Raw genomic sequence first — 24,807 nt, forward strand, 5'->3', positions numbered from 1 at the left:
TGGCTACTTGACAGTTTTTTGTAAATAATGTCAGTTGGACTTGATTTTCCTGAGGATCAAATGTCTTTAAATCATGGCATTAACCTCCTGAGTTTAAATGTATATTACAATGTACATATTTATTGCAATCTAATTTGAACTTTACATGAACCACTAAAGTAGCATTTCTGTTGTTTAATTGATTTTTAAAACAAACGTAATTCATTCAAATTTACTTAGAGAACAAGGTTCAAATTAAAAATTTAAATATTTTCTATGGTAAGTTTTACGAGGGCACAAAGGTCAGAAATGAGATTTAAAGTCTGATGTTCGCACTCGACGATTGAAACGCCTCTGATTAAACTGATATTGTGATGTGACGTCACATTACTGTAGTCTGTCCTAAATGTACTCTGAAATATGGCGTTTATGTATATAGTTGTTCTACAATTTATTTTTCAATAAAATGTAAGGAATCGAATAGTACCTTTTTCTTTTTGAAAGTAAAAAAATATATATTTTTTGAGACTTTAAATTCCACTTTTTGATATTGGATGGCTCATTTTCTATCCATTTAGCTAAATTTTGCTATAATATTCAACATTAGTGTCAAGTACCCAATTGGTGACAAAGGACTCGTGATGGACGAGCTATATATAGACCCACTACAACTTAAATGTATTAAGTACGAGAATTGTTATCGATAATTGGACAAATTTTATTTGTCATTTCAAATAACTAATTCGTTATTTTGTTTTTCCGAGACAATGGAGAACGATGAGGATACCAAGAGGCGAAAAAGACGGAATCGTAAAAGGAAGGGGCGTGACGATCCGCCGCCTTTCTTCAATGCCAAACGCTGTCACAAAACTGTCCAGGATGTCGCTGCTACAGCGTGGGCATAGATTGAGTTCAACCCAGCGCAGCGTCGACTGAGTCGCAGCGCCATCAGACTTGAGCAGACTACGCTACGTCGCAGCCCGATCTGGTAACGTCACCGGTAGAATCGACGACTTCACGGCTGGCGCCTGCATACGACTAGCCAGTTACCGGCTTCACGGTAGATGAGATTACTGAAGCTCGTGTCCGAGATAGTGAAAAAAAGTGAAATTACATCAGTCAATTACATAATCATTTATAGTAATAAATCTTATCCTTAAATGTCATGTAAGCTCCCTGAAGTTATAATCATGTCAATAACAATACCGGAGTTTGATCCGTATAGTAAAGCACAAAATATTGGAATTTGGCTGCGAATGGTTAATGAATGTTCTAGTCTATTATATATGAAGTGAATCAGAAAGTTTCGTGTCCATAAAGTACAAAAGTCATTCGTTGGGCAATGCATTCATTTTTATAACAAGTTTTTACCTGACGATGTTTTAAGATTACTCTAACCAGCTCTTAAGAATTACTTAGAAAGAATGTTGAAGGCTTATTACAGTGTCGAGGACTATTTGACAGACAAACATGCATGGTCCAAACCAGAAACTGTAATAAAAACAAGTAGCAATTAAAATCATTTTATTATGCGTAAAGTTATAGGTGACACATCCCAGGTAACAAGCACATCAAATATAAGGTACCTATTGTAAAACAATCAGATTTAAATATTCTCATTTCTTTTATTAATTTTATTTTCTTTTGCTTTTGTAAGAATTTGATATATTTTCTGAAAGAGCTACATATTTGTATGATTTGATGCACATATAGATATATTTTTAAATCTAATTTCTATAAAGAAAAGTACCTACTGCATGTAATTGAATTCTATGGTAATTTAAATTGTTTTTTTGTTTGGTTATTTACTCGTAATGCATGTTAATTATGATTGGAGGGGTAATTGAAATGCAGTATTAGTTCCCTAAATTGCACAAATTTGTCAATCCGTGTACTTATAAGGATAAAACTAAAAATCCAAAGTCTGGCTATTTTACATCCCATCCAGAAGGTTCCATACTGTTAACATTGACCACCTGGGGCCATTTATTAAAACATGTGGTACAAGGTACATGGCTTCACTAATGTATTTGTTTTGTTGTTTTATGTAATTGTAAAATCTGTAAAGGGCATTAAAACCAAGTACTTTAAATGTTCTTGTAAGAATATTTTAGACAACTTTCTCAAATTATTTCTGATCGTGGGACTTTAAAAATTTTGTGACCTTCACGGAATAAAACACGTGGGTAAGATACAGTGGGGCATTATTATTATTATTATTATAGCTTTATTTATCCATACAGTTACATTATTTGAAATATTTATGTGTATAGTATGTATATGAATATTATTGTATGGCCCCTATAGGGTAGAAAGCCTCCTCCATTTTATTCCATGTTTGTCTGTTTTGGGCTGCGGTCATCCAGTTTTTACCAGCTGTTTTTACAACATCGTCGACCCATCTTGCCTTTTGTCGTCCATGTCGTCTTTTTCCTGTGGGACCAAGCCACTTCGTTGTTTGCAATGTCCATCTGTTATCCTGGTATCTTGCTATGTGGCCTGCCCACTTCCATTTCAGTGTCATGGCGTGTTCTAGTGCATCTTTGATTTTTGTTTTGTTGCGTATGTCTACATTTCGTGTTTTGTCTATTCTTCTCAATTTCAGGATACTTCTTTCCATGGCGTGCTGGCATGATAGGATTTTATTTTTGATCTTATTAGTATAAGTCCAAGTCTGACTTCCGTATGTTAAGGAGGGTAAGATACATGAATCCATAATGATCTTCTTGAGGTTCAGACTGTAATTTCCTTTGAGGATTTCTTTCTGTGACCAATACTTTTTCCATGTTGTGTTTATTCTCCTATCTACTTCGTTTTCGTGTCTGTTGGCGTCGAACGATATTTGTTTTCCGAGGTATATATAATTCTTGACATATTCTATTCTGTGTCCTTCTACAGTAATCGGGGTTTGGTTGTGGTTGGTCATTATTTTAGTTTTATCAGTATTCATTCCCAGTCCTACTTTTTTGCTTTCTTTGGCTAAATTTTTAAGCATTTTTTCTAGTTCTTCAGGAGTTTCACTAAATAGCGCTATATCGTCAGCGAATCGTAAATGTGTTAGACGTCTATTGAGTATCTTCACCCCTCTGTTTGTCCAATTTATGCTCTGGAAGATGTCTTGAAGGACTGCTATGAACAGAGTTGGTGAGAGTGGATCTCCTTGCTTTACCCCTTTTTCTATAGGAAACACCTCTCCTCTCTTTTCCAGTTTTATTCTGCTCATACTTGTTGAGTACACATTTTTAATTATATTTATGTATTTTTGGTTTATATTGTTGTTGCTTAGTGCTTCCCACATTGATGTGTGTGAGATGCTATCGAAGGCTTTTGAATAATCAACAAAAGCTATATACAACGGTTTTCCGAATTCTTGGTATTTCTCTAGTAGTTGATCAATAGTGCGTATATGGTCGATGGTTGAGTAATTCGGTCGGAACCCTGCTTGTTCAATTGGTTGGTTTTTATTAATTATTGGTGATATTCTGCTGAGCAAGATCGATGAGAATAACTTATATACAGCAGATAATAAACTAATTGGTCTGTAGTTACCTACTTCTTGTGGGTTTCCCTTCTTGTATAATAATATTATGTCCGATAAGCCCCATTGTTGTGGTATTTGTTCGGATTCTACAATTTTGTTAAATAATGTTGTCAGGTAAGGGGTTAGTATTTGTGCTCCGATTTTCAGTGTTTCGTTGGTTAGATTATCCGGTCCTGGGCTTTTTTCCGTTTTCAGTGCCTTTATATGTCTAAGTACTTCCATTTCATTTATTGGATCTGTTATATCTTGGGTGTGTTCTATTTTTCTTCCGTATATTACTGAATCTTCTGGCAATTTCTTATAGAGATCTCTGTAAAATTCAGTGGCACACTCGAGAATGTCTTTTCTGTTTTTTGTTTTGTCCTGACCATCCTTTAGGTTGTGAATCCATGTCTTGTGTGTTGACAGTTCCTTGTTGGCTCGTTTCGAGCTTCGAAGTGTTATGAGGTTTTTTTCAATTATCGATTTTCTGTATGTGTTGTAATCTTCTCTGATAGCTTTGTTCGTTTTTTTAAATAATTGTTTTAATTCGTCTTTCTCTTCCCTGGTTTTGTTTTTTAGTAGTAGTAGTTTCCCACGTCTATCTATCAGGTCCAGTGTTTCTTTAGCTAGTATTTTGTGTTTGTGGGTTTTTGTCTTGTTTTCCAGTTCGAGACTTTTCATTATTACCTGTTCTATTGTGTAGCTTATAGTTTGCACATCATTCTTAGTTTTTAAAAGTTCATCAAGTGTTTTGGAGTGGTGTTCTAGATTCTTGATATATGTTTCTTTTTCACTTATAGTCTTGAGCAGGTTTGTTGATGATTGGTAAGATTTTCGACTGGTTTTGGGTGTTGCTATGGTTAGTGAACATCTAAGCATTCTGTGATCTGATGGGAAGTTTACTAGGTTTAGTACATCCACATTTGTTATGGACTTTGGAGTGTTGGTTAATATATAATCGATTTCATTTCTTGTTTTCTGATTGGGTGATATCCATGTCCATCTACGGGTTTGCTTCTTTTTGAAGAATGTGTTCATTATCGACAGTTTGTATTCATTAGCATGTCGTATAAGGCGTTCCCCTCTACTATTTCTTTTCCCAAATCCATATTTTCCCATTACCATGTTTTCTTCTGGTTTTGGTTGTCCGATTTTCGCATTAAAATCCCCAATCACAAGAAAATGTATGTCAGCTTGTTCTTGTGCTGTCTTCAGGTCATAATAAAATTTGGTAATTTCTTCTTCGCTTGAACTTTCAGTTTCACAATACTGTTAATGCTACTACTCAAAGAACGGCATCGGCCCGGCCGCTCTATTTGTCTGTAAGCTTCCAGACGGTTTGGCCATTAACACGTTCGCAACGGCAAAGAATTTTTAAGACTTTCCCAAGGCACGGCACAGGGTCTGTTAGATCCGATGCATGACTTTATTCTATGGCGTTAACGGGTCGATAATAACCGTTGGGTATTCTCTTAATTAATTGTTATTATCTACGTTTTTACGATGAATTATGCATATATTTTTTAAATAACATATTCTTTGATAGTCCACCTAGTCACTATTCAATTCGTAGGTAGATTCAGTTTAAAATGAAATTGCTGGACAAAAAACAATTTGTCGGATCTCTTACACCCGATATCCGCACTGGCTGTTCAGATTGTCGATATTTTTGTAGTGTTGGGGGTAGAAATAAAACATCGATATCGAAAAATATTAATTTTAATATGGTGATAGACTTATGTGATACCTACTAAAGACAATATTGCAACTAGTGAACAAGTAGTAACACTACTTAAAATATGTTATAAATTGTAATTTTTTATTTAAACTAATTTTAGTTTTACACAATATTCATCTTATTTTTTTATAATGTCCGTTTTTTTAGAATAAGTAACAAACGTAATCGACCATCATTTGTCTATCTTAAAAAAACGGACTTCAAATTGAATGTATTTTTTTATTATAATAACTATTATGCAGTTATACCTTAGACTTATGTGATTTATTATAACATTCACGACAATATGTTTTTCTACACGCTTCGCACATAGTTTTAATCTTCTTTACTTTATTCCCGGCTTCTTTGCTATTCAATGTTAGTCGTAGTTTGTCATAGCATTCTGAGTAATTTCGTTTTTTTGGGCCCATTTCAAAACTATGGTTTGCATTGCCTGTCGGCGTTGCCATTTGATCAGTTTCTGGCATTATCCTTTGTTTTTTCAGAGAAGTGTTAGACAATTTTTCCATAATTTGTTCAATGAACTCCTTTTTTGTCTATTTATTTTCGTTCTTCATATTATAAACAATCAAAGCGTTTATGACAGACGTTCCAAACAATAGCTCCATGACCACCTTTCTGTACCATTTGAGGCCACGCTTTAAAGTTGAGTAGTAAGACGACATTTGGTCGCTGAGATCAATTCCTTTTTTGAATTTATTATAAGCTAGTACACATGCAGGCTTTAACACTTCTTCATCTGTCCCTCTTCGTTTCTTTCCAGTACTTATTAATGTTGTATCATGATCTGTGCATGTACTCATCATCAGTACAGGTCGTTTGTCAACCCACTTAAGTACACGTATGCCTTTCTTGTTCATCTTGCCAGTAATGTTGCCCTTCTTTAGCTTTGTACTGATAACAGTTTTTGGTAAACCTTTTCTATTGGATCTCAAAGTCCCGCAATAGAACGTTTTAAGATCGAGCAATGCTTCTGCTAATCCGATTGACGAATAAAAATTGTCAGCAATGACAATCCGTCCCTCATTTTCATAATCTTTCAAGAGTTTCATTACGACGTTCTGACCATGATTCATTTCCCGTTGATTCTCTCCCTCATTTTTGCCGGTGTAAACGATCACGTTTAATGTATATCCCTCTGGCGTGCACACTTTATATAATTTTACACCGTATCTGTGGGATTTATTTTTTATGTATTGCCGAAAATGTAGTCTGCCTCGCCAAGGCACCATACTTTCATCCACTACCAATACTTTACCCGGCTTTAATACATCTTTAAATTGAGTCATAAGCATGGTATAAACTTCTCGAAATTTATGTATTTTGTCATTTTCTGAATTGCTGTCGTCACTAAAATGCCAGTACTTCAGCAAAGCTAGAAATCGATCTCTAGGCATTAATGAACTTATGTATTCATTTCTGTACAATTTATTTTTTGACCAATAGTCACCGATATGTGGCACTTTGACAAGACCCATTGCAAGCAAAATCGCGAAAAATGTGTGCATTTCTTCTTTATCGGTTGGCTTCCATAAATTTGTACCCACAGATTTGTTAGCGAAGTTATTTGTTTCATGCACAATTTTATCAATAATCTCGTCAGTTACAAACAACTTAAAATAATCATATGGATTCTCGGTATTTGGCGGTATAGAAATTTTCACTGCTCCCTGAAATTCTTCGAAACTCATCGGGCTGTCTGTAATATCTTCCCATTCGTCATCTTCATTATTGGTAGCCAATAAGGGACGCGAAATAGGATGCGACATTTCGGGATTCACTTCAGTATCTTAAGATGAAGAGTCAGAGGAGTCACTAGAAGAAGAATCGCTGCTTTCATCAGAGTCAGAGTCGGGTGGTAGGGTTTGGGGTATTTTGTTTTGTTTTTGTGATGTTTTTGTAGACAGGTTCATTCCAGAGGTCGATGGTTGGGATAAATAATTATCATTGTCATCACATGCAATTTTAGTTTTAGTCGCAGGTATTTGTTCTACTTTTTGAGGTGTGTTCAAGAGATTAAACAGCTGCTCTTCATTGAACGATGAATTAAGAGATACCATGTTAGATGTCGAAATGTCACTTAAAGATCCACACCGACTTGTTAGTGCGGATGACATGTGTTTTTCTTCTTTCTGACATGGCAAGAGATCATCGTCGTTTTTCTGATGCTGCTTTGTAGTTATTGCAGGGCTTAAGTTAGCACTTTTGGATGAATTTAGTTTCTTACGGCTCTTCGGAGTAGCAAAGGTATGGTTGTCTAAAATATTAGAGTCTGGGAGGTTTGAAGTTTTGTTCTCTTCCGCTAAGTTGACACTTAACTGTTTTTGTCTGACATGACGGTTCGGTGTCGAAAAAATCTCTAACTCGTCATCACTGCTTATAGGAGAATGATTTTGATTTACTGGAGTAATAATGATTGAGGGTTGAATAATCTTATCTTCTAATATTTGCACACGCCGATTGGCAGGGTTGCTGGTAGACGCAGTCGCAGGGGCTGCATTTTGCAGTACTTGCAACGTCTGCCCGGTTGATGGGCTTGTGTAAATATTATTGGCTTACGCTTACCAATAATTATCCTCCTGGCAGTTACATCCTCTTTTTTCTTTTTAACCGTTTCATGTTCGTTTTCTTGTTTTTCACTAAAAAACAATGTTTTTCTCGATCGCTTCATGATCGATAATTCACTAATTGTCACACCCACACACTTGGACTGCACTAGCTCAACTAGACTTTCATCTAGTACGGCTATCGGGTCATCGGGCATCGGATCTTGACGACCCGATGGCCGTACCAGATGAAAAAATTTTTCGCCCTGGTCGGCATGGGGTCGAAAGTAACCGATACGTATTTTATTACCTATATTGCTTATATTCCAGTAGACATTGTCAAAACACTACCTATCCTTTTTTTACTCTTGCTACATCCAGAGATATCTATCCCGCACCAGCGTACGGAACAGCAAATTATCTCTCGCACCGAAGGAAAGTTCTACAACGGTTACATTCGACCCGATGCCGTAGTGAACGTGTTAAAATCAGCAATTGGCGCTGATGATTTTTCATAAATCATATATTTATTTGTAAACATATGTTTTCATAAAGTAATTTATAAACTCTCTATTTGAAGCTCATAATTATGGTTTTGTTTAAGTTTATACGCAAATTATTCTTATTCAGCCAATCAATTTTATTTATGATAACTTCTAAAGATAGCAGGCCATTTTCAGTAACTAAATATAATCGTGCTATCGTCAGCGAAAAGTATCATAGAACGTTGTGCAAGCTGTGGTAAATCATTTATATATAATATATATGTATTAGAAAAAGTAATGGGCCTAAATACACTGCCTAAAGGCACTCCGTGTTTAATTTTTTTTTATGTTTCGACGAGACATATATAGTTTGTCAAAGGACTGTCTCATTTCAATCATAGACAGAGAGAATCATACTACTTTACTCTTACACTAGTACTAGCACCCAAAAGAAAAGGATGAGTATAGTTTTCGTGTTTCTTACTGACTGACAAATTGGTTTGACCAACTTTATTCAAGTTTTCGATTTAGTACAGATTTTGTTTATTCTGGCTATTTGCTTTCTTCCAGTTAAGTAAGATTTTATGTGATCATGAGTGTTCAAAAAACATTAAATCAATTAGATATGGCGTTAGTGCTATACATAAATATACTTACTTACAACATGTGCCGTACAGCGTAAATAATAATGTATTGTAATGTAATTGTATTTTTAAATGTAATGTAATATAATTTCAATTTAATTTAATGTAATTGTAATTTATTATTGAGTTTTTTGAGATTTGATCTGTTTACTTTATCAAAAGAATTTCATTTTAAGACATGTACTTTTATCCTGATTTGTTTGTAATTAATTTATATTTAAATTTAAAAACATGTATTTTTAAGTTATAATTTTTAATTTTAATGTGCCATTGTTATTTTATGTTTTTATCTATGGGTATAATTGCCCCAAAGATTTTGATTAATTGATAAACAGAAACAGTGATTATGAGTCATTAATATTTCTTTATCTAAAGTACAACAACAGCGTCAAATGTCCAAAAGGGATTAAAGTTATAGACCGAATGTGATGATTATTGTAAAATATTATTTGTTTCTTATTTCTAATATTATATGTATAGTGAAATGTGAATTGAAATTGTAGCAGAGATTTAACCATTTGTACTCTGGCACAGCGAAATTTGTTGGTTGAAAGGGGCAGCAAATAAAAAAGAAATGGAGGCGCAAAGAATTGACTTCCTATAGATAGTTTGAATTTCGCGCCTTTTTCTACTGACAAGTTGAGTGTATTTCAGAATGTCATAAATACATCCATATCTTAACTTTCCTACAATATGTTCAGAAACGATACGCTAATGGTTTATCAAGAAACCTGTAGTTAACTGTAGTGGCATCTTATGTTTATATTAAATGATCGATAAATGATACTTTAATTACATTCAAATTTCGAACAGCTCATTTCGAAACAAAGCAATTCTGATATAAGTCGAGATGACGTTTTATTTGAAATTAAGTGTAGGTGGCAAACAATTCTGCACTCTTACGTCGTTCATTCGTTCATTTCATAAAGCCACACTCTTATAATGCCTTTTATTGTGTAGCGGTCACATTAACTACGTTCTAAGTATTAGACTTATTTTTTCACGAATGCACCGGGAGTTGCACTTGTACGGATGGCCGAATGTGATGATTCTTTACTAAATGAGGCTGAATTAGTTATTGTGGAGAGTAATAATCTTAATAAAACGTCGCTTGATGATTTGTAGTATCGTTTAAGTCAGTTTTGATACCCTGTGTAAAATAGTTTTAATAAGTAATTTAAAAAGGATGAACTTGTGTGATTTTCATGATGGCAACACTGATTTATGGCGGGTCGATGAAGCTGAAATGTTGGGGAGATTTGAAAATATTTCCGAAGATTATTATTAACGTTAGTTGGAGTAACAAATAGTGATTGTAAAGAAAGAATTGTAATGTCCTAACAACGCTATAATAAAAGTGTTTGAAGTTATATAAAACAGAGTTTGAATTTATGAAAGATGTAGGTATACGTAAATACGTACAAGCTATACCTACGTATATTAAATTCAAGCTGATATTTTTAATGGAAGAAGATAAGGAGTGGTTTAAGATGATAAAGCTATTTTAAGATGATAGTGGTTTTTATACAAATCTTGTTTGTAAATAAATGATTTTTATTTTTTTTATACAAATACATTTATAAAAATAATAAAAATATTAACAAAACTAAAATTATTTAGATTTTATATTTATTAAGTCATAAATTTTCGTATTTAAATTAGGGCGTCTATTTACTCCTCAATCTATAGTTGGACTAACCAAATTTGTCAGTAAATAAGAATAACAAAACTATACTCATCCTTTTCTTTTGGGTGCTAGTACTAGTTTAAGACAAAGATAGTATGATTATCTCTATGTTTAAAATGAGACAGTCCTTTGACAAACTATACTTATCAAATTGACAGCGCGACGAGATTGCGGACTATTCATGATTTTCATGAATAACATTTTTAGCCATTAAAGTATTTAAATACCTACTAACTTCCGATACGATATACTTGTTATTGTTTTTACTTGAACCAAACATTGTAGCGATAGGCGCCCCTAACGTCTGATATAAAGTTGCTCGCTTCAGGCAAGTGCAGGATAACTTTTAACTCATATTGCAAAATCACATTCATTTGTCATATGAAGACAATGAGCCGCAGGATAAGTATGCAATGGTGGCATACAGACAGGAGGTAAAATAAATACTTAGAAAACATCACATTCTTTTGCAAAATTAAACACTGTAAAAATAACATTAATTTGTCATTCGGCAACAATGAAGCAATTGCCAGACATTATGAAGTTAAGGCACATAAGTAGGTAATTAGGATATATTTTGCTGTTATCAAACGTCGGATAAAATACTAATAAGAGACTGGGTTTTAAGGATATAAAAATATACCGCATAACCCTAGACGGATATATTTTTTTTTCTATACTTATTGTATTATTATTTTTAGTAAATGTTTACGTAAGTAGTATGGTCAATATCAAAAGTAACGGCAAAAATATATACTTACCATTCTCTAAATAATAGCCTATCAAAAAGAGACGTCTCTATAATAATGTAAAACAATTTAACTATCTATACATATAATTAAGCTGAAGAGGGTCGAAAGTCTGTACATGGAAGATATTTGAAACAAAGTTGGCTGGGGATACTTAGAATTGATAACAGAACACGTTCCAACAGTTTTTAGAATTTTGGTCTGTTTGTCTGTTTATCTGTTTATCTGTTTGTCTGTTTATTTGAACGCGCATCACGTGAAAACGGCTGAACGGATTTTGATGAAAACTTTACTAATCTGTCGAGAAAATCCCCGGCCAGGTTATAGGCTATAAAAATTCAACCCCTAAAAGGGGGGGTAGCTACAACACTCGATTGACTTAAGTTTGCCCCTGAATCGTATGGCGCTACTAAGGAAGTAGGGGCAAACTTTTTTCAAATATGTGCTAACACTATAGAGTACCCTGGTAAACTAACAGATGGCGCTGAATTTAATACGACGTGACATAAATAAGCCACCGAGTACCGAGGAAGGATTATGCCAAACTAACTCTAAGTTTAGAAGACCCCTCTTCTAAAATTTCAATCAAATTGTACGGATATCAACAAATTTAATTGAATAATTGTGTTCATTTAAAAATACAACAAAATTAAACGACAGTAAATTAATTGCCCCTCATTGCACAGTGCCATCTTTTGGGGAGCTGAGTAAACATGAAGTAACCAAGAAAACTGAAAATGGGTTTACATAGTTACGTAGTGGTAAAATAAACACACATATCAACACGCGCGAATTGCATAAAATTATTTATTTTCTCCGTCATGATTTATACCTAATCGTAATTATATCGCATCCATATCAAATCCATATTCATACGTATCGCCTCCTTAAGCACTTAATAATGGCCACGAAGGTGGGTATTTTGAAAAAAAAACATTGACCTCTGTCATTTGCAGTGCCGGATTAACCCTTTTAAGCAAAATATGCACTTGCTTAGGGCACCATGTCTAGGGGGCACCAAAATTTATCGAAAAATTTTTGCGCTCGCTTCGCTCGCGTTTTCAATAACATTCTAAGTTGTTTATAATAAAGGTGATATTCGGGTGGTGCCTGCAGCAGCATTAGGTACTCTGTTGCAACGTTACTGCCGCGGCACTGTCAATTTTCGTGATAAAATGATGTGACTGATTTCCATACTAAAAGTAAAAATGTACAACTGTCTATCAAAATGCGTAGGTGACATTCAATTTTCGTGATATAATGATGTGACTGATTTCCATACTAAAATTAAAAATGTACAACTGTCTATCGAATTGCGTTTTTTTATATCGAAAAATTGTCGCGCTCGCTTCGCTCGCGTTTACGATAACATTCTAAGATATGATAAAGGTGACATTCGGTTGGCGACTGCAGCAGCATTAGGTACTCTGTTGCAACGTTACTGCTGCGGCACTGTCAATTTTCGTGATAAAATGATGTGACTGATTTCCGTACTAAAAGTAAAAATGTACAACTATCTATCAAATTGCGTTTTTTTATATCGTTTTCAATAACTTTCTAGGATATGATAAAGGTGACATACGGGTGGGGACTGCAGCAGCATTACTCTGTTTTAAATGATGTGACTGATTTCCGTACTAAAAGTAAAAATGTACAACTATCTATCAAATTGCGTTTTTTTATATCGTTTTCAATAACTTTCTAGGATATGATAAAGGTGACATACGGGTGGGGACTGCAGCAGCATTACTCTGTTGCAACGTTACTGCTCCAGCACTGTCAATTTTCGTGATAAAATGATGTGACTAATTTCCATTCTCAGCTGAAATGCAACAATGAACGTCACTCAATTTACCAAAAAAATTCAATGTTATCTTGATGACCCTAGGGAGAGGGGGCACCATGGTCTAGAAATACTTAGGGCATCAAAATATCTTAATCCGACCGACTGGTCGTTTGCGGAGTCAAACGATTTGGGACTCACATTTTATACGCAATGCCTTCCCGAAAAAAATCGAATCATTCGCGAAAGTTTCGCAACGGATTGAGGTTACAAGGGGCACGTGGTCTTCCTCAGGAGTCTGAAGAAGACCACGGTAAGTGGCGCTCTAGCCAGGCAGGCCGCTTCGCTTTCGCTCGCGCGCGTATACCTTACTGTATCGTCCGATATTCACCTACTACTCTGTCGTTTAAATTTGGACCTAAAGTCTGAAATAAATTATTTTTATTTATTTATTTATTTATAAATCCTTAGAGAATATAACCAACGGAGACGCCATGTCTATAATTTTCGGTACAAAATAGTCTGGCGTTTTTTGCGGGGGAGGGGCACATCAAATGTGTACCTACGTAACGTAAACATAGCCATGTCAGACAAACGTCGGTTGACCATTGGCCGCCTATTTTCGACAGAGGGGAACGCCTATTAATGACCACTCCGTTTGGTTATATTCTCTAAGTTTAAATCAAGTGCAAAATTTGAATAAGGGCGAATAAAACTATTGATTTTGGAGTGTAGTTTTATTTAAAGTACCTAATTGTAAAATATTTTATCTGGACTTCAGTCCTCTAGCATATCCATATGTCAGCTTTACTTCAAGTTCCGCCTCCAGGGGAGAGGGAGAGAAATTAGGATTAGAAATTAGCCGCTTACTGACACAGACCGAATTACACGCAGGCGGAGCCGCGGGCACAGCTAGGAGCTAATAAACGTTTTGAACGAGAACACATTAAAATGTGATAGTGATGAGATTTTTTTTTATTTCTATTTAGTAATCTTTTTCGTGTTGTTTCATCAAATACCTACTATTGATGCAGACCGCATTTCATTATTATCGACCTTACTAATCGACAATTAATAACGAGCGTTTTTGTTTATATTAGACAAACGATAAAATTTATCATTTGTCTGTTGTTTCGAAATGTTTCATTAGTCCGATAGGCAATGAAACCATTGAAACCCTATTAATTTTGACGGCCACCCAATTCACTTAACTTGCAAATTAATAAAATTATCATTATCTTAGCAGCAAACAGAAATTGGTAAATATACTTACGTGATATTTAAATTTACAAAACTAAGCTTAATACAGTTCTGGAACCTTAATGAACCCATCCTAATAATACAAAAGTAATAACTTCTAACTGTCTAATCCCTATATCTATCAGCAGGCGTATTAATAGATGGGTTTACCCACGTGATAAAATAACCTTCACTTCTTAAAACACGGGATAGAAAGTGACGGACACCGTTTTATCACATTATCATATAGACAAGAACGACCATCATATCCGTACTGCACGGCTACCACCAGTTTGACACTGACATATACCTTCACTATCCTCCTGAGTCCCCCTTGTCATTAATGCAGTTTTGAATTTGGAACCTCCTTTTATTACATTTTAATTCAAAATTCGATTTGGACTTTATAAAGGCCTCAGGAACTCAGGAGCCTATAGTTCGTTTTTTAGCATTAGAAAAAGACTACGCCACCTTGACGTGTCTTGTGAAATCGCTTTTTTAAAATCAGTGAATATAACTTATTAAAGCAAAAGAATGTAAATAATCGTATATGATTCATAATTGTTGCATATTTGTCGTGACTTATTTTTCAAAAGTTTTTTTCAATAAAAAGACACGTCAAGAATGTTCACCTTTTTTATAATGCTAAAAAAACGAACTATAGCGGGTGCGTAACTTATAATGTCTTTCGCTCGTACTCGCATATTTGTGCGAGCGAGATGTGTAGAATATAAATTACGTAGACTCTTTAGCGTACCTATATATGTCAGTGTTGACACTGTCAGCGACACGTGTTTTGTTACAGCCTTATACTCTAAATATTACCAAAGACATATGTAACTTCGTATAAGATGAATAAAGTCTAAGGAAAAAAACGTGCCTCGGAAATCAAGAAAAAGTCATTCTCGGATAGATGGCACACCTTTGGCCTATTCTCGGCTAGATGGCGTGACGACACCGTTTCATATTTAACAATTTTAACACATAGATATCAGTGAATGAACATGGGTCAAAATGATATAAAAATAATAAAATCATTTATCCATATATATATATACATTTTTTTGATAAATTTATACGTTTTCATTTTGAGTTTTAGTCGTGTGTCGATAGATGGCAGTAAATTTACTGTGACAACAAAATTTACTATGACAGGACCCCTCTATACTATCTATTCTCTTTGATATTACTCTTTGTCATCAATAATTACAACGTTACTATTACGAGGGGTGTCAGTAAATTTATTTGATAAAATGAGTGACAGATTGAATCGCGGCAGTATGAGGCAACGACAGCAACTCAATAACGCAGCAGTAATGCTGCTGCAGTCACCTATAGAAATATGTGTTTTTACAGATATTTCGCGTTTTCCCCCGGTAGTCTAGACCTAGCATTACGAGCTCAGGTGTAAAATGTAGCACGACTCTGTACCTAATTGCAATCGTTCTCCAGATATTTATTGAATCCTTCTAACTTGAAAGTTATTGCACCAGCTGGGACTTGACTCTGTATTAAAATAGGTTTAAGTTTTTGTACACATTTTATGTCTGGCTTTGTAATTACTAACATTATTTATCAAACGAATGGGGGCTCAGTTTAATTTCCTTTTCCGACGGCGATTGCATTAAGCTAACCTTTTGACGTCTTAAATAAGTACAACATGTTTTTTAAAAGAAAGGTTTTCCTATTGAGTGAAGATAAAACAAATTACTCACTCAAACATCAATGGAGCAAAATTTTACCAATAATATCGATAATTTTTTGTTATTTTATTATGTTGGTCCAGACAGAAGCGTTCATTATCACTCAAATATCAGGAATTTAAGTGCAGAAAAGTTATATAATAGGAGAAAATGTGTCATGAAAGTTATAAAAAGTTATCCTTATTTATTTCAAATCAAGTATACCACCTTTGAAAATCTTTGAATGCCACGAAGAATTCCGATATTTATTTCGGGTCATTTTGTGAAAAAGGTCAATGACTTTCTACGTATGAGAATCCATTGCGTTCCCCAAAAAGCAATTTTCATGTGTCAAGTCCTTATCGGAAATATCGTGATAGATATATTCAATTACAGATAGGTATTGAATGCGTGTCATGTTTGTGGTATTTGAAGTAGTCTGCAAACATGTGCCCGGATGCCTGGCGCAAACACTATTAAAATTTGCTTATTTCACGTGTGTCATACACTGAATTTAAGCATTATTATTTCCTTATTTGTCTTCAGGCCCGTCACGGCCTCGAGTGATATGCAGTGTTGCGTACCTATGTACTCAGGTCTTATAACCTTAATTCTGAGTTTCGATGACGAGTATTTAAAATAGGAATTAAAATTACGTGTTACGTAAAAGCCAGCCGTGCAGCGACTAGTTATAATAGAACAGTATCGAGGTTTGCGAGTTTAGTTCTAGTTCTAGTAGTAGTGTTTGCTATTTTATTTCACCAAATGTATCACATAATTCACATGGAACATTTCATCGCCCGTCGGATCGTGCTTGTCTTGTGGTCGCTTGATCGCAAAGATCGCAACATGCCTGCCCTTCCTGAGTTGTTACAAAACTATTAGTGTAAAAACTTAGCTATCAACGATAAATTTATTAAAACAAGATGTTAATCTACCAAGTATTTTTGTCAGCGTTAGAAATACTTAACTACTTAATATTTATTTATCGAAATGCTTATTGTTTCAAAGTATGTTCAAAGGATCATACTTTCTAAGCACGTTTGGCATCACGAAATTTAGCCCCAAGCTCATTAATCACGGTTGTTCCCATGTTGTTCCTCAATAAGCGTATATAGTGAAATAAAACACGTTTCTTCCGTAGGTCCAATTATTCAACCAGATCGGTCATTATGGGCCGAGTGCCCGGGCTAATTGAGGACCCTTTCGGCAACAAATTCTTGGTTTTTCCCTCTTAACGGTCTGCGAGGCAATACCAAAGGTACCAAATACAATAAACATGTTATTATCGTTGAGAAATGTGATGTTTAGAGGAGAACAACCGGATATACAAACGCATTTCTGCCCAAGCTGAAACAAAAACGCTTTGCGCTAGAGGTGCTAGAGGAAGACGGGTGGTGTTGGATGGTTTTATTTTTTCGTTATAATATTTATAAATTTTATAATAGGTACATAGGTTAATGCTCGCTTGCGCTCGAGCAAGAGCCAGCGCAGGATGTCTATCAAACTATTCACACATTAGTTTTACACTAGCTCATGTGAATTGGCCCATAAATTCTAAGCAAAACACACGATATTTGTATAGGACAGAGCCAAGCGTCAACTATTAGAAACTTAAACGGTCTGGTAGTTTGCTCGCTTAAACGTTGTCAAATAGTTGGTACGAGGGTTTAAATGAAAAGCCATAACTCAAACCCTTGCACATGTCCCGTATTTCCATTGCTTGACGAGGACAAGCGAGTGGAATAGAGTTAGACCAAGAAAACTTTTTTTCATTTTAAACGTCAAATTTCTATGAAATTATGACGTTTAAATAACACTTGCACTGCGTGGGCTATCAAAATCGCTGCAGACTTTTCTTGGTCTAACTCTAACTTTAGGTACTCTCGCGCCTCAGTGCCACACTGCAGATCACACAGACACATCAGGAAAGGGCCTAGTCTTGCGTAACCTAGTCTTCCCGCACTTTTGGTATGTCAGATTTTTAAGAAAGAACTATGCGTAAATAATAAGGAAGCGCATTTATAGAGATCGCTTGTTCCCATTTTAACTACAAAATACCTTATCTGGTCTTGATTAATACCTTTACCAATAGGGGATATTACTGCAATATTCTGCCGCCAGAGTGCAGCACTACCGACTCAGTAAATACATAGACTAACTTATACATACTGTGCCTTAAACTGTTTTTTGACAAGTTTTCACAGACAATAAAATATGACATTGATGCATCAAGGCGGTTTGTTAACAAGGGCCTACCGGTAAACGCGAAAATCGAAATTTAGTTATCTGCCTCTTTATCGCTCGAATATGCAAGAGTGATAGAGAGATTAGACAACGAAATTTCGATTTTCTTGTTTCGCGGTAGGCCATGTGAATGACGTGACGTGTGATGTGTCAATGTGGTCTGTTTACTGTATGTGCCACAAAGGTGCCACCTACGCAGAGCTTTGCCTAATATTCCCTATTACATGTAATTATAATTGCTGTGGAAAGATCCTAGATCTGGATCACAGGAAACTATTAGATATAGACAGCGCTCGACATATCGTTGTGTATAGCCTGTCCGCTTTTCTAAGATCAAGTATGCCATAGTAATACTTACTATGGCCAACTATGGCGAACTTAATCTTGTAAACTGGACAGTCTATAACACATCGGAAGAGGCCTCTGTCTATCAGTGAACGATTTTCGGCTGATATGATGATGACGACTGAGAAAACGCGTTTCGAATAATGGTGTGTGGTATAAATTCGCATTTCCCTGATTTGTTTACTTCCCTGATTTGTTTACGGACGTGCTTCCTGAAACGGGTGCAAAACTTTTTTTTGATAAATCTAGTGAAATACGAGTATTCCGCCCGTTTGGCATCAAAATGCTGAGCACGGAGGGACATTATGAATTTCGACGCGAGCATTCAAAATGCCGTAAGTACACGTTTTTTTTCCGTCATGTATTCGTACTTAATTTTTATAAATAATGGTGGAGAACATTCGGGTGTTTTTTCTATCTTTCGGCCCGTGCAGTTTTAGTAAGGAATGTGTGTACGTGTATACTATGCGTGCGTGGGGGCGATCTTGTGAAGACGCAATACAATTGCCGAAGTCCACGCAAAGCGATAATAAACAGAATGAAATAAACATTTATTAAATAACTGTACAAAATATTGATCAAATTACTTAAAAGTACGTAATGTTGATATGATATTTGTCGACATTTAGCCGAATGATTTCGCCCTGACTGCAAGCGTTGTGACCTAGATTAAGTACCTAGAATGAAAATACATGAGGTTTTCGACATATTTATTAAAGTAGTAATTTTATTGTAATAACTATATTTTCATATTATTCCAATACCTGTATTCAGTTAAGTTTTGAAGAAAAATCTGTTATAGCCTTGGAGATATAAATTTTTAATTATACCACGTATCCCAAAACTCAACGATAAGCTGGCACCAGAAGATGGACCTGCTCATGACTACTCGAGGAAAAAAAATATCTCAATTTATTATGGAATTACAAAAAAAATGAAAGTCGACACCCCTAGTTGTATTTTTAACGAACATGTCTACAATTTTTCAATTTTTCTTTTTCAATTTTTGTTTATTTTTTTTCCTGGAGTAGTCATGAGCAGGTCCATCTTTTGGTGCCAGCTTATCGTTGAATTTTGGAACACGTTGTATACCTACAGCGGAAACTCCACATAACGTCACTCGAAATAACGATTTACTCGGTATAACGTCGACAATTGTTGGCTATAGTTGCTTTACTTCCATGTTACTTTCTCTCTATATAAAGAAAACTCTCCATAGCGTCAAAAAACGTCTGGTCCCTTGAGTGCCGCTATATAGAGTTTACCCTGTATTTGTATTTTTTACAATGTTCACTCATAATAATCGTAGTCTTCCAGGCTATCGGGTGTTTTTTCGCAAATAAAAGGTCTAACCATTTCACACTTCGTGTTAGCCAGAAGGCCGTCCCTAAATACAGTTCCACAGGGCCGGTTTAAGTTTGCCGTCGTCTCTGCTGACGGGTAACCGTTTACCCACTTATCGTAACCTGCGGCTCTGAGGGTTTCTCCTGTAACCAAACATACAAAGTAAGTAGCTGTAAGTAGTTGAGCAGTAAACATGGAAATAAAATATTCAAATTTACCGAATTATAGGTACAGTCGGTTCGAAACTGATAAATCCACTTTTCTGTGCAATTAGCATGGCAAAGTTAACTTAAGTTAGGGCACTTGGGCACAAAATGTTATTAAGAAGAATAAGCGAGACATATATATTTATTTTTCCAAGGCCAGGAGAAACAATATGACTCGCCGCTCATCCTTAAAGAAAAGGTTATTTAAAAGTTAGCACAGTTAGCACATTCGGTATGCACCTAGCATATAATTTTGTACGCATACCTCCACGTGGGGAAGTATTTTACAACTGGGAGAATTAGAAAACTGTGAATAATTTTGTATTCTAAATATCTTACCGTGAATAGTGAGCCATAATCCTCGCCGGCCCCAATCAGATACTCCCACATGCGCCATAGACTTTTCAAAGTTTCCTGGCATGGCGCTGTCAGGATTTTTGCCGTACAAATCCCTAATTACTGAAGCTTCCTCGTTACTATTAATGATGGCAAGGTATCCACCCTCCCCGGAGCAAGCAGCAAAGGCCTCAGTCCAGTTTTGGGGGAAACGGTGGAACTTGTAGCAGCTGCCAGTTTTTAAATTCAAAGCGTATTCTGTGTAATGAGATTAAAATGACAAAATATACAAAAAGTGAATTTGAAGCGACTATATGAAAAAACGTTCCCCACAATCATATTTTGTCGCGCGAGTGACTAAAAACAAGTGAGTCTAACCGTAAAATTATTTAACGTTTTCCACAATTTATCTGGCAAAAGACAAAAGGGTTCGGTGAGAGAGAGTTATGTTGGGCAGTGGACTAAGGTAGATAATGAAATGACAATTACCAAATAAACTTTTAAATATTTTTAGACTGCGCTGGAAATAAGTTTGATCATTTTGGAGAAGTACGAGTAGGAGTGACAAATTGTGTAAATAATTAAATTAAATAATAGGTACCTACCAGAATCAATGGTCCCGCAGGCATTAGTAACCAGCTTAGTTTTTTTCTTGTAGCAAAGGAAAGGGTAGATGCCAGTACAGTCCACATCAGCAAGGGTGCCATTGTGAAACATAGCGAGGCAGTTCTCTTTGTCCCCAAAATTGTCAGGTTCCCCAGGAGCCCAAGTCACGTTGATTTTCGAGAGGGGGGTACCTGAAAGTGTAATCTAGTTAATACTGTTAAGCGGAGGGTCTCGTGGCTGGTTCAGTAGATGGGCGAAGAAGAGAAAGCCGTCTTGATGGTCACAATATATATTTTAATAATCAAAAGCCGGCGACTTAGACGCCTTCATCAGTAACTGGCCGGAAAAAGCACAACAACGGGAGTAGTGGAAATCAAGGGGAGAGGTCTTTGCCCAGCAGTGGGAGACTAAGAAAAATAAAATCAAAAGCGCAATAATACGTAGGTGAAATTGATGTGTACCTATATTAAGCGGTTCACATGGTAACCGAATCGGAATGAATGCATGAATGAATGACTTATACTACTGTTGGAGTTGCGAACAAATAGGTACAGCAGCCCCTGAACTACAATCGAATCATAATAATTGGCTCCATTCATTTATTATTAGGGCTTCTTTCCATTCTGATTACCCGGGAGAAAATGGTAAATAATATGTTTCGTCCCACTCCGATAATTTGTCTTATTCTTACAAGAAGTAAGTAAGTCTAATAAAAAAAAGAGCAATTCTCAAAAAGTTTGCACATTTCGATCACATCTTAGATTTCTATAATAAATTGGTATGCTGGGAAAGTACATGAAGCTGAACAACTTCCACCATATTTCCCAAAATGTCCCAGAAAGTTATTATAAAACTTTCCTGTTTTCTTACCAGATTTCCTTACACATTTGGTAACAAAAAAGGAATGTTTCTTAGAAACTTTCAGGGACATTTTGGGAAATGTGGTGGAAGTTGTTCAGCTTCGTATACTCTACCAGGATACCAGTTTTTATAAAAATCTAAGATGTGATCAAAAAATACAAACTTTTTGAGAATTGCTCAAAAATGTCACATTGTTTAGTGGTATATTCGCGGATGCGCGCGGATTAAATTTCTGCTGAGTAACTATTCACAATGAGAATACTTCACGAAATCGGTGTACATACACTGTTATCGGGGGAACCGCCTGGACATCTCTGCAGATATAAAGACTTATCTTCTTCGAAATTAACATAATCTAGGGTAAATAAATAATACGAGTTCTACCTTAGGCATAAATAATTTTATGCATAGGGTGGCATTAATACTCAGTTCAAATTACAAGCCTTTGGCAGGTAGCAGCATTATTTTCTTACGTTCATTGGGTTACGTACAAGGAGGGAAAATAACCATTTCTAATTTATACTATACGAACCTTCAATAGTGTAATAGTCTCCTTTAGAAAACGTAGCATGGATTCCTGTGTATATGGCGAAGGAATTCTGCAGATTGGCTGACAGTGACTTCATAGTATTGTTAAGATTCTCAGTTTCGGGAGAAGCAAGGACGGCACCTAAAATCATTAAGCATTCTCGAAATTACTCATATTATTAGAGCTCCGCACAAAACTGTTCGCGGAGCTCTTATGGAATCACTTCGGTCTTGTAAATCGGTTAAATGCGTTTTTAATGATACAAGTTTTGAGTACCTAACCAATGTTTATTTTCAGTTCAAGTTAATGCTAGTCATAGACTCAAGAAGCTGAAATACAGACGTGGATGCGTATCTTTTTCTGACCACTGTAAAGTATACATTATTATACCTAACTAAATTTTGGTCAATTGTTAGATGACTGCCTTTTTAAAAATCAAGGCAGTGGTATTGAACGTAAAGCAAACTTATGAGAGACCCTCTATCTTTACCAGCCTTATAACCGGTAAATAGTTTTGCATTTAATAATTTTAATCAAGTCTTTCAAACCACATTTGTCTTAGGTGATTTAATAAATGGAACTTGTTCAATTCAGTAGACAGGTACGGTCGAAAGTATTAATTTATGGCCCATTTCGTACCTTGTCATAGTGATCAATACGAGTAGGTATGAAAGTCTCTAGAGACCTCATACTATTGTCACAGTGACAAGGTAAAAAATGGGTCATAACATAAATTAAAACTTTTGACTGTACTACGTACCTTCACGAAAGCATTTTAACCATGCATTATTCCAAGTAGCAGGCACCTCATGCAGCTTGAGCCACCCCGCAGCCTCCGGGTAGTAAGAATAGTCATTGCGAAACTTTCTGCCATCTAGAAATAGAGAAAGAATAGTCATTATGTCATTAAGATTCACGAACCCGCCGCCGAAAATAGAGCGGGGGGGGGGCGTAAAGTTTTATGAATAAGGGGGTAAAAATAGGCCAGTAACGCGTTTATGAATAACGCCATTACTCTCTTTAATTTATTTCTATTAGAGATGTAGTGCATAATTGTTTTCCTTCGTATTTTCTCGGAACCGTTCGTATTGGTCATGTCATGCTAGTCAAATTGTATGGCAGCCGCTAGGTCCGTGTGACTCGTAATGGCGGCTTTTATAGATATAAATTTATATAGAATTTCAAAGTTAGGTGCTCTTCTTAATTAAGTCAAGTGCTCGACTCGTTTTGACCTGATAACGCTTTCAGCATCTGTAGACTAAAATTGACTTTCAATATAACGTTATTATGCACCATATATTATAACTTTGGTACCGATCTATAATTAGGTACCTATGTTAAAATACATCGTTTATTAAATAATGCTCTATTTGAAATAAATACAAAAGAAACTTGTAAAATTTGAAGAATTTTTTTTCTAATCGTCAAATAAACCAGTCACTCACCGGTTCCATGCAGCAAAAATAGCAAGCACAAGTTGACAATAATAAACACTTTCATATTTACTACTGACCTACACATTAGTGTTGACATGAAATGAAGACACAAACTGACCCTTTCACAGAAACTTATTGAAGTCTAACTGATTTGGTAAATGTTGATGTGATGCCCATTATATACTGATGCGATTCGGAGAAGTTTTTCCCCTTATCACTGACTGACTGTTTATACTCACTTATATTTCAAGGTTGATACAGATGACATTTGGAAGTAGGGTAAACTCACCAGTAACGGCCACTTACGAGACTGTAAGTTCAAGTTCAATTTGTCTGTACTTAATTATGATACTTATTTCTTACTTTTGTGATAGTCATTTATAAAAGGTATATTCTTATGTTTATTCCTCTAGAGAAATTTATAAATGCAATCAATTTTGGTTGAAATATTTTTGTGAAACTTAACGGCTATTTCCAAATCATTAACTGGCTACGTGAACTAACTAGTATTTCAACGCTTGGAATAATTTGACTTATAATTTCAACACAAAGTACGAACTAAAATATGAAGAAGACCCACATTAAGTACTTTAAATTTAAAAAGCTCATACAAATTAACATTATATCAATTTCTACTTACAACACGAAGGCTAATAAATCCTTTAAATAAAATCAAAAGATTACGATTAACCTTGTTTTATCGTAAAGTAACATATTCTGCTTTTGTGCTTATTCACTTCCAATAACCTTGTTCATTATTTTTCGTCAGCCTCTTCATGAGAAATAATTTAATTTGTTCTAATACTTCTAATAGCCTCTTCATGCTTGTTTAAAGTGCTATG

At 35.4% G+C, this 24,807-nt stretch overlaps 1 protein-coding gene across 1 annotated transcript; it reads right to left on the minus strand.

The window, feature by feature from the left end:
- Nucleotides 1-19,922: 19,922 nt before the first annotated feature.
- Nucleotides 19,923-24,082, minus strand: LOC134791884 (hemolymph lipopolysaccharide-binding protein-like). Its single transcript, XM_063763004.1, has 6 exons — nucleotides 23,975-24,082; nucleotides 23,290-23,403; nucleotides 22,533-22,670; nucleotides 21,139-21,330; nucleotides 20,537-20,791; nucleotides 19,923-20,134 (listed from the first exon to the last, which is right to left on the minus strand). The coding sequence occupies exons 1-6, from the start codon at nucleotides 24,060-24,062 to the stop codon at nucleotides 19,938-19,940; spliced, it is 984 nt and encodes a 327-aa protein (XP_063619074.1). The 5' UTR covers nucleotides 24,063-24,082; the 3' UTR covers nucleotides 19,923-19,937.
- Nucleotides 24,083-24,807: the final 725 nt, after the last annotated feature.

This window comes from Cydia splendana, chromosome 6 (assembly GCF_910591565.1).
Source record: "Cydia splendana chromosome 6, ilCydSple1.2, whole genome shotgun sequence".
NCBI classification, from domain to species: domain Eukaryota; kingdom Metazoa; phylum Arthropoda; class Insecta; order Lepidoptera; family Tortricidae; genus Cydia; species Cydia splendana.